Genomic DNA, 11,166 nt, shown 5'->3' on the forward strand with positions numbered 1-11,166 from the left:
TGGCTGAAAACGTCTTCTATACCCGAGAAGCTATATTCTGGCGCTGTGGTAAACGGGGGAAAAGTTATTAGAAATCCAAAGCATAAATGGTTCGTTAGTGAAAAACTTCTGAACGACACTTTGTTTCCTCCATACTGTAACGGGCCCTTTTATATTTTATCTAAAAGCACTCTTCTCGAATTACTTAAGGTATCCTCAAATGAAGGCCTGACACCTTTTCCTTTAGAAGACGCCTATATAGGAATAGTGGCGAAAAGAGTTGGAATCGCGCCCTTACAGCTTTTAGGAAAACATGTCCTCATTGCCGGGCCATGGGAGAGAATCGATTGGGAAGGTAAAAAACTTAACGATTTCTTCGCATTGGGACATGCCTTGTCCATTGAACGAATGTTCAAACTTCATGCAAGATTCACTAACTAAAGACAACTGACGAAAAGGCAACGATTGCCTTGTTCAGTAACACCTTTAAGTGTCAATAGCAACATGTTAATGATCGCCGTTAAATATGATAACATGATTTAGAGTAGTACAAAAAATACATGTGCATGTGCTCCTCTCTAATTTTCAATATCGTCATGGGCTACTGAATGGGTAGATATTTCTTAAAATAGTTTTTCACGTTTATTGAAAACATCAATTGAACTTGTAATTCTTTCCATGCGGTTTTCATGTATCTTATCAAGCCTAGGGTATTGGTCTTTCTAAAATGCAGGCATTCATTCGTTCATTCAAATAAACGAAACTAACACGAAAAAAGAGGATAACATTTCAAAAGAAGGAAATAAACGTTACGGACAGAAAGAGGCAAAACTTTTTGTGACAACAGGAACAAATTTACACGTAAAAACCAAACTGTAAACAATATTCGTGCTATTTTACCTTTAAACATAGTGGGTTAATATCCAGTAACAACCAGTTTGTTCTGCTAAAATGCACTTGTAATTCAACCATTGTTGTAAACACGTAAACACAGACTGAGTTTGCCCGAGGGTCCTAAAAAACACAGAAACATCCAGTAAGGCTAACGTAAACATCATGATGCTGCTCTTCAGGGTAATCAAACTTGTCCGGATTTGTCTTTGTTCGTTACCCCGGCCGTCCTTTATACCCTTAGCTCATTTTTTCCCGGCAAATCTTCATATTCTACAAAGCTGTTAGTCAGGTACGAGAAAGATAGATGATAGATTAGATTAGATAGATAGTTTATTCACCTTAAAAAACTTGCAGTCAAAGAGCTAAATTGCGATAAGGTTTAGAAATAAATGCAATAATTTACAACTGTAATAATTTACGACTAATAAAAGAAAGATGATCCGGCATTATTTACAATTCAAATTTAAAACTGTTGTATGCAAAATCACAAATTCAAATGCATGCGTCAAGTTCCTGTATACAATAAGAAACAAAATTATATCTAGGTCTCAATTACTGTAAACATAACTTCCCAATAGTGACCAACATCAATTTTCTCCTAACAATATCCATACAATGTCAAGAAATAAGGTTATGAATTTAACAAAATGATCGCGTAAGGGAAAATGCTTTGATCTTTATCAAATTATCTCCATTCATTATGAAAGAAATGTATAGAAATCAATTTAAAGAATTGGGGCTTAAAGGGTTAAAAGAAAACTATTCTTGCATCTTTCAGTTTTACACTTTGGACGAATAAATGTTATGTGTTCTCTCATAGAGTAGCTTCACGGGCACCCAACGACAGTTTTCTGTAAAATATCTATCGGAGAGGCAAAAATTGCCTAGAATTTTCTATACTTTGAGGAAGGCTAAGAACTTCTAGGTGACCGTTCCATTCATGTACAATTTTCGAAGCTTAATTGCGACGAGTTTCTAAGATAATATAGTAGCTGAAAAAGACATCTTTATCCGAGAAGCCATAACCGGGTGCAGTACAAGAAGGAAATATTAAATAATATATAAGAAATTCAAAGCATAAATGTTTCATTAGTAAGCAAACAATTTTCTAAACGAGACTTTGTCCCCTCCATTCCTATTTTTGATACCCTGTTTAAGACAATAAACCGAAAAAATTTTCGTCATTTGTGCTTGTAAAAATTTTGCTGCTTATGGTCCAAGAAAAGATATCCTGTTTAAGACAAAAATTGATAAATCGATACCCTGATTAAGACAAAAAAATGATAAATTCGATACCCTGGTTAAGACAAAAATCCCGAAAAATATACCCTGGCTGGCCGCGCGTCCCCATTAAGCCCTTATAAGGGAGTACCCTCCCCCCCGGGTTGCCGGGCCAAAAGGTGGTGGGGAGATGGAAAACTTTTAAACAAGTCCTTCGCACTTAGACACGGGTTGTCCATTGAGCCAATGTTCAAATTTCAAGCAAAACTTACTAACTTGACCTTAATTTAACTGTAAAGATTACTAAAAGGCAATGATCAGCTCCCTCAGTAACACCTTTAAGTGTCAATAGAAAAATGATAATGATCATCGAAAAACATGATATAAACATTGTTAGAGTAGTCCAAAAAATGGGTTGCATGTGTTTCTTTATTATTTCCAATATCGCGTTGGCTGTCAAATGGTCACTTAATTCTTACATTTTGCTGTTATTTTTTCTTTCAATTTTCCGAGTATTTCAATACTGAAACAAGTTGTTATTTCTTAAAATAATGTGGCGCATTCCGGTTAATGCTTAATTGAACTCGAGCTTATTTCCATGCATCAGGCAGATTTCATGTAAAGATTAGTTAAACTTATCGAGTCTATGAGCCTATTGAAACCCAGGCATCATTTCAATAAAGGAAACTAACACTATGTATGGCTATGTATGGCTATGTAGGGCTATGTAGGTCCATGTAGGGGTATGTATGGCTATGTATGGCTATGTATGGCTGTGCATGGCTGTGTATGGCTATGTATGGCTGTGTATTGCTATGTATGGCTATGTAGGGCTATGTGGGGCTATATAGGGCTATGTAGGGCTATGTATGGCTGTGTATGCCTATGTAGGGCTATGTATGGCTATGTAGGTCTATGTAGGGCTATGTATAGCTATGTATGGCTAGCTGTGTATGGCTATGTATGGCTGTGTAGGGCTATGTATGGCTATGTAGGGCTATGTATGGCTGTGTATGGCTATGTATGGCTATGTAGGGCTATATAGGGTTGTGTATGGCTGTGTATAGCTATGTAGGGCTATGTAGGGCTATATAGGGCTATGTAGGGCTATGTATGGCTATGTATGGCTATGTAGGGCTATGTAGGTCCATGTAGGGCTATGTATGGCTATGTATGGCTGTGTATGGCTATGTATGGCTATGTACGGGTATGTAGGGCTATGTAAAGCTATGGAGAGCAATGTATACCATATATTAACTAACGGGGAACCACTATATGATGCTTACACCACGTACCTACCGAAATGGTCTACCGGCGAGAGGCACTGGGATTACTGGGATGCCTGTGATTTCGTTTATCCGCTACCTACCCCACCCTCAGTAAGTTCTTTAGATATCACATGACGTTTGCCTCGCGAAGGATTTTCAGGATGGCGTCTCAGTCACAGGGAATTCAACAGCTCTTACAGGCAGAAAAAAAGGCCGAGACCATGGTCTCTGAAGCTCGAAAACGTACGTAAATTCACTTCAATGTCTAAATTTTTTAAGTGGTGATTGTTAGTTAGTATGATTGAAAGGCTGCAAAATTTGGGCGGTCTTCTGGTTCAGACTGAAACATCTTTAACTTGTATGTCTCGATTTATTTCTCGATTCAAAGCCGTTTTGACTGGTTTTAAACAGAGGAAGTCCCGCATTAAACTTGTACTGTTGTTTTGGGTAACTGCAGTATACAATGAAATTTTATTTGACGTTTAAATATGCTCAATTCCTATTTTCCTTCAATTGGACACAGAGTCGTTATCAAGAAGAAATGCATGGTTGTCTTCATCAAAGTGTAATGGTTTATTGGTTTATCGGGTTATAATTTAGTTTTGTGTGCACATTTAGTCGTTTGCGGTTGTTAGTTTCAAGTTGCCACATCTTAATACAAGATGGAATACACCAGTACGAGTAGGGAGTGTTATAAAAACTCAGAACTCAGTGCCACGAAAAATTTAGACTTTCAGGTGTCAAGGGTGTGAGTTTTTCAGGGGTCTGAGTTTTCAAGACACCCAACAGTCTGGGTTTTTTACAGGGTCTGAGTTTTCATAACAACAAGTAGGATCTTTCAAAGTTTGTGTGCACCATAAAATTACTAATCACTTCAATCTTATTCCTGAGGCAGGAGCCCATAACATGGAGCGTACCATTCCCTTCTTAGTCTACCGTCAGAGTTTTCACAGATCACCTTATTTTTAGCATCAAAATATTTTGTTACAAGGTTATACAGGGTCTTTTCCATGTATTTTACTATCACTGGGATGAAGAATGTTGTATACTATTAAAAACTAAATAATTTGGATCATGCAATTCTAAAGCTCTGATTGGCTTAGCCATCATGGTATATGAGCCATTATACCATGCTCTCCAAATATGGTTACTGTATGCATCTGGTCAAAATTAGAAATAAGCTGAAAATCGGTTGTTTTTACAGACAAAGTCGGGAAGAATTCTCGATAATTATTTTGGGGCCTTTTTTTGTTGTTGTTGGATATGAGATGCTTATAACCAAAAGGGCACTACACGCCTTGTTGGCTATCTTTGATCTCATATCTAAGTGGCACTCATGGAATGTTGTTAATTATTAAAAACTGAATCATTGGATAATGCAATTGTAGCATTTTGATTGGCTTAGCCGTTATGGTATATGAGCTATTATACCATGCTCTCCATATATGGTTGGTGTACGTGTCAGTTTAAAAGTGGAAGCTAGCTGAGATTTTTTATCGCGAAGGATAGAACGGCGCCGGAAGCAAATCGTTTTAATTCATTTCTGAGAATACTAGAAATGCAATTTCATCGAAAGAAAAAGGACAAAAACAAACAAAAAAGCCAAAACAGCTTGTTTGAAAGTTTGTCGAAAAACACATGAAACTAAAGTACCTTGACCAGCTATGAAAGAAGACAAGTGTTGTTTCTTCATGATCGCGAAGCCATTCGCCGATCGAGTCACTCGCCGATAGATAACTGAAGCTTGTTTATCCGACATCAAGAATATAAATCACAAGTAACCAGCTACAAATACAGGCTATGCAGCCATTCACTAGAGCAATCAAAGCGGCAGTATAGCTTCTTTTCTCGTTCAGCAAAACCAGCTTGTGGCTTCAAACAACTTCATAACATTAGCGACCGAGGTAATACCAGTAGTTTTTCTCTGTTGTTCTTACTTTTATAACTGCACCGAAAATCCAAATTCACAGTAATTTCGACGGCTGTCACTTAAAAATTCTTTTCCTCCACATTATCTGCAAGGTTTTTTTAGCTGTTCTGCTGTGTAAAATCCTAGAATCCTGATGAGTTTTTAAAAAACTAATGTTCATCGCTACAATGTTTTGATTTTTCATTCATGCAGTCCAGGCGAGTCCATTCGCGCGTTGACAGTTTTGATAGACGTGTGACATGTGAATAGCGGAAGTCCCTTGTCTTTTCCGGTTTGTTCTAGTTGGGGCGATTCAACGAGATTTTGTGGGCGTTTTTAATAAAACAATTATTCCACTCGGGCTTGTTGGATATGAAATGATTATAGCCAACACGGCGCTACGCGCCTCGTTGGCTATCTATCATCTCGTATCTAAGGCGCCCTCGTGGAATAATTGTTAATTATATCAAGGACATTACTAGCATTTCAAGGTTTCACTGTATGCACTTGTTCTCGATTTTGTACGTGTAGTCAAATCTATAGCATGTCCTAATGATGCAGTGCTACTAAAGGGTATTTTAAAATGAACTAAGATGACATGTCTGAAATGAATTTTATGTATATTTTGTTTAGGGAAGACACAGAAACTGAAAAGGGCTAAAGAGGAAGCTCAAGCTGAAATCAGGAATTATAGGGAAGAACGTGAAAAGCAGTTTGTAGAGTATCAGAGAGAAGTAAGTCTTATGCATGGAGCTTACACGTACGCACAAATTTAAGCAGTAACTATGTCAGTGATTATGGCCGCAAAAATGTTGCGAAAAATAATATGGATGTTCATTAGCAATGCCGTGTAGATATATTTACATGTAAGTTGGCACATTAATTTTTGGAATGTTGCATTAATAAAATTTAACTGCACAATGGAGTAGATTGTTATTCTCAGCTTGTGCAAAACATTGGCTCACAAGTAAATTAATTCAAGATCATGTGGTGAATTTGTTGATTAAAAAAGTCTTTTTTTTCTATATTTTTTGGAGTTTTGAATCTGTCTCTGAGAAATTTCAGCAGTCACTATGTCATTGATTATGGCACCAAAAATGTTGCTTAAAAATAATTTGGATGTTTATTAGCAATGCCTGTGTAGACATATTTTAGTTGCATATGAATTTTTTTGAAAATTGTGTTAGTTTGATTGCGCAATGGAACAAACTGCTACTCTCAGCTTGTATGCTTTACGTGGATGATCATCAGCTCAGGATAATTTGTGCAAAACATTGGCTCACAGTTCAAGATCATCTGGTGAATGTGATAATATAACAGTTAACTTTTTATATATTTTTTGGTGTTTTGAATCTCTCTCTAAATTAATTTTAGCTTGCTCCTGGATGATACACTGACATTGTGCAAACCACGTTGGAACAATAGGCAAATTTTGATATAATTATTAAAATATTATTCTTTCCTGACTCTGAGGCTTAGAGAAGAAACAAAGAAATCATTTTATTATGAGGTCCAGGATATACGTATTTGTTTGTCAAATACTCATTCTATTCGAAAATAAGCTTTACTCTAAACTCTCTTTCTTCCCACCCAGTGGCATAAAATGAATGGGTAATGCTAATACCTTAAAGTCATAGTTAAAATCAGCCATCTCCCCACCTCCAAACCCCACCCTAACCCTTGTAGTTACTAATATTCCCATCTGTTTTATACAGGGTTTTTATTTTATGCTGGCTTTAGGGTCATCTAACTGTATGTATCTACATTTACTGTGAAACTCGCAAAACTGTGAACACCAGAAATATTTATGGAATGTTATTGTGTTGTGAGGAAATAGCCAATAAGGTGTGATAAAACTTCACTGCAAATAGCAATGGTAATTCCTGGAATTTTTCAGGTGTTCCCAATTTTGTGAGTTTGAAAGTAATAGCTATATGTACATGTAGCTGGCACTCATGATAATAGCTTTTTTTTATCCATAGCACATGGGCTCTAAAGATGATTTCCAGGCTAAAATTGAGGAGCAAACAACTGTTCGACTTCAGCAAGTCAGTGACAGTGTGGACCAGAATAAGAGCAAGGTGATAGAAAGGCTTCTGAGTCTTGTGTACGACATCAAACCTGAACTTCACGAGAATCTAAGGACATAGAAGAACAGAGAACATGTATACACAAGAACCCTTTTAAAATTAAATTTGTCAGTCATTACATGTCAGAAAGGTGTATGGAAATTATTGAATACATAGTAAATCTTTTTCATGGCCAAATGGTAAGCAGTGAATAGAATTCTTCTGGACAGGAAATTTGCAATGGTGACTGTAAGCCTCCTTTCAGGATTGTCATTTAGAGTGATTAATACTTTGTTATAGCTAAGCTGGCTTGAATCTTTATTGTTGAGAAATGTTTTACTTTTACTACCATAGGTACAATAGATTTGTTGTATTAGAATTGGTAATGTATCAGGGAATGAACTTTAAATCTTATTTATGAATGATACAATTTTAAAAGTTAATTATCTCTGTGAACAATCTGTGAATTATGCTACATTGACGTACCATACACTGTAAAATGTAGTTGAATTGTTAAGTGAACTACTTTATGCTGGAAATAGAAAATAAAACTGCAATAAATAAGAAGAGTTGCCATGGTAATGTTCAAATAGAGAGTTACATTTGTTGTTGTGGTGTTTAATATCAGGAATTCACTTACTTGAATGCAGTACAGTGGAAGCTTGCTCTAGGGACACCCACTTAATATGTTCACCTATATTCATGTATATTGGACAGTTTTGTTGGTTCTGACAGAAAGCTTCTTATGCTTTCTATAACATTAACCTGCTCAATATGGACACCAGTAAATAAGGACGATGGACACTTTTCTGTGTCCCTAGTTACAAACTCTCACATATCGTCAACCTCACTTTACGGACACTGGTTACCTGCACACTGTCTACACTGTATTTTCATTGTCACAATCATGTCAATGTGCTAATTGTAGACATTGTCCTAGTTAAAGTGATGACAGATTTCTATGAATTAATACAATTATTTTATTGTTTAAAAACAGTAGAAAAATAGCATGAAATGTTGGAAGTCTGTCTTTCTTCCCATGTTGACCCTTGTAGGGAAGCCTTTAAACAAAATTTTCTGCCTCTTACTTCACAAGTTTGCCTTCTTTGGCTGTATGTCTGTTTAGTCTTAATGTCAACAAATCATGTGTCCATGACATTTTTCCTGAGAGCACGCTTAATACAGACACTCAGATAATACAGACACTACTGCATGTCTCCCCAGTGTATCTATTAACTGGGTTCCACTGTATTTTTGTAGGATTTATTTGCACGAGTGTGCTTTTCAAAAAGTATCAAGATTATGTAATTTAAATTTTTTGACAAACACATTAGTGAAAATAAATTCCAAATTGAATGAGCAAAGTCATAGGATTTTTTTTACCCCTTAGTAGTATACATGAAGAAACTTAAGAGCTGGATCAAAATTTGTCCCTACAACAGTCCGACAGTGCAATTCAACACAAATGGGCTCACACAACATCTCACCACTTTTCCCAGTCTAGGTTCAGAATCTCAACATTTTTCTGCCTTGGGAGTTGACAAGTCTGGAGAGTTACCCATATTATGTTCACCTGTGTAGCTATGAAAGATGGATATGCAGTCACCTGTATTAGACAGTCAGCCTTAGGGAATATCCAACCGACTGCTTAATACAGGTTGACCATTTAACTCAAGTTTGACAAACTTATGAGTTTATCAAGAAAATAAAGATATTCACAAAGTAAAATATCCATCTAACAACAAATTGTTCTCAAAGTGTTTCTATCTCTTCTAGTGCAAAAGAAAATAAAATAAAAGACCACTAAATGCCATGCACTGTGTATTTCATGATTAGACTGGTACATGTTCAGTACATTCAGACAAAGTGACTGTTTAATAGAAGTGACAACAAAAAATAACTCTTTTGGACCTCAGACAAGGGGACTGCGACCAGTAACTGTTAATGAAGGTGACCAGTTTCCGGTGCTTTGGTAAGTGACTGCTAGTTAATGGAGGGTGACTACCTAATACAAGTTCGCTTAATACAGGTTTCACTGTAAGCTAAAACTGCTTTTAACGTAACAATGTTCTCAAAAGATACACAATTCCAAGCCTTGTCTGTTTATAATGTAGGGCATCTAATTACAAATCACGTGTCACATGTGTGTGACCTCACAGGTAAATACGATCCATACCTTCTATTTTCTATGTGTGTAGCCAATTCAAGTTTTTTCCACATGAAGCAACCCTCCAGCAGCAAAACTATAAACCTCACTTTGTGATGAAAGAGAACAGAAAATATATTGGCTTACTGGCCTGGTCGCAATAACTATAGGTCTTGAATAACAACATATTTAGCTTGTATTACTTTTCCTTTCTTACATCCAAGTGAGTGATCTTTATCAGAGCTAACAAACTTTTATTGCATAACCCTTTGATTGTGTAGCAAATTTCAAACTGCAAACAAAATAATAATATACATATACTTTTTCAAAAATCAGAACATCAATGGCTAAATGGTTTACGGTATGCTAAGAAAGGGACTTCCACAAGTCAAGCTAAAAGTTTTTCCTCAAGCGCAAGGCATGAGTAGGAGATTTCTTTCAGTTTTCAGCAGAGAAAACGAGCAAGAGAGCATGCTGGGAACTACTACCAGAACAGGAAATGAGAAGTGAAGGACTTTGAGAGAGTCTAATGACTATGCAAAGGCTACAGCTGTGCGGTTTTCCATTGGTGAAACCACTAGTAAACAAAAAATGCATAACTGTTTACATGAAGTATAATACATGTAATTATAGTATCTGTAAAAACTGAAACATCTTTAAGTTCATTTACATGCATTACTTATAATATCGTGGTGGGGCTGGGTATCCTGGTTGAGGTTGGTATGGAGGTGGTGCTTGGCCCACAGGATAAGGACCTGCTGGGCGATATGCCTGCTGTGGGTAAGGTGCAGCTGGAGGGATTGTAGTGACTGTTGCACCCGGTGGGACACTCACTACTTGCACCCCACCTCCTGGGGGTGATACATATGTTGTTGTTTGGTATGCAACTGGCCTTTGGACAACAGCACCGCGCTGGGCAGGACGACCAAACAGGGCACCACATGCTCCTTCCACAATATTAAATGCACCAGTGACAGCTTTATCAGCAACTCTGAATACTGGGTCGCTTGGATCTACAGTTGGGTTGGGTCTGCCATAAGGATAGGGATTACCAGCGACGGCAGGATTCACTGGAGGTGGGGGCTGAGGAGGTACCATGGTAGCTCGTCGTTGCATGATATTTCTCACTCGCTCCCGTTCTTTGATATAAGGAAAAACGTCGTTGAGCACCATGAAGTTTAGTGGATCCACCACCTTAACCGAAACTAGCTCTAACGCGGAAACTTTGTTGTTATCGAAGTTGAACGCTCGAAGCATGGGAATTAAACCAGCACAGGTCGCTGGCAGCATCTTGCCAACACAAGCTTGGAGTGCTTTCAAGCGGCCATCATCAAAACTGAACTCTCGCATTAATTCGCCAACTTGTTCGGCGTAGAAATTTCCCTGTGCATAAGCAATGGCTTTCACTTTGTCGTCTTTGAAAGGAAGACGCTGAACTTCCCCCTTGACGATTCCAAATGATGTAGGATCCATCTAGTTCAAACGTTCACGCGTCGTAACTTACTACGTCGTACCTCTCGTTTAAAAAGAGTGCTGAACGTCAGAGATCAATCTCGAAAATGAATTACTTGTATATGGCGCTTTAGCAAAGTGCTTACATCATATGCCACAAATAGCGATTATTAGCGCAGGTGTGACTTGACAATAACACAATGAGACACCCACACACTCGACCCTTCA

At 37.4% G+C, this 11,166-nt stretch overlaps 2 protein-coding genes across 2 annotated transcripts; one reads left to right on the forward strand and one right to left on the reverse strand.

Annotated features, from left to right (window-relative positions):
* Positions 1–3,479: 3,479 nt before the first annotated feature.
* Positions 3,480–7,934, forward strand: LOC140937365 (V-type proton ATPase subunit G-like). The gene is made up of 3 exons (XM_073386918.1): positions 3,480–3,605; positions 5,905–6,005; positions 7,254–7,934. Exons 1-3 carry the CDS (start codon positions 3,494–3,496, stop codon positions 7,419–7,421), a joined length of 381 nt encoding a protein of 126 aa, XP_073243019.1. The 5' UTR covers positions 3,480–3,493; the 3' UTR covers positions 7,422–7,934.
* A 1,214-nt stretch (positions 7,935–9,148) lies between these two features.
* LOC140937364 (proline and serine-rich protein 1-like) lies at positions 9,149–11,089 on the reverse strand. Its single transcript, XM_073386917.1, has one exon. The coding sequence runs from the start codon at positions 10,957–10,959 to the stop codon at positions 10,162–10,164; it is 798 nt and encodes a 265-aa protein (XP_073243018.1). The 5' UTR covers positions 10,960–11,089; the 3' UTR covers positions 9,149–10,161.
* Positions 11,090–11,166: the final 77 nt, after the last annotated feature.

This window comes from Porites lutea, chromosome 5 (assembly GCF_958299795.1).
Source record: "Porites lutea chromosome 5, jaPorLute2.1, whole genome shotgun sequence".
NCBI lineage: Eukaryota > Metazoa > Cnidaria > Anthozoa > Scleractinia > Poritidae > Porites > Porites lutea.

Bases quoted from the DNA above. Each gene is read 5' to 3' on its own strand.
- LOC140937365 (XM_073386918.1), top strand. From the start codon at position 3,494: ATGACGTTTGCCTCGCGAAGGATTTTCAGGATGGCGTCTCAGTCACAG. The intron at 3,606-5,904 runs GTACGTAAATTC...TATTTTGTTTAG, and splicing joins GGTCTCTGAAGCTCGAAAAC to GGAAGACACAGAAACTGAAA. The intron at 6,006-7,253 runs GTAAGTCTTATG...TTTTATCCATAG, and splicing joins TTGTAGAGTATCAGAGAGAA to CACATGGGCTCTAAAGATGA.
- LOC140937364 (XM_073386917.1), bottom strand. From the start codon at position 10,959: ATGGATCCTACATCATTTGGAATCGTCAAGGGGGAAGTTCAGCGTCTT.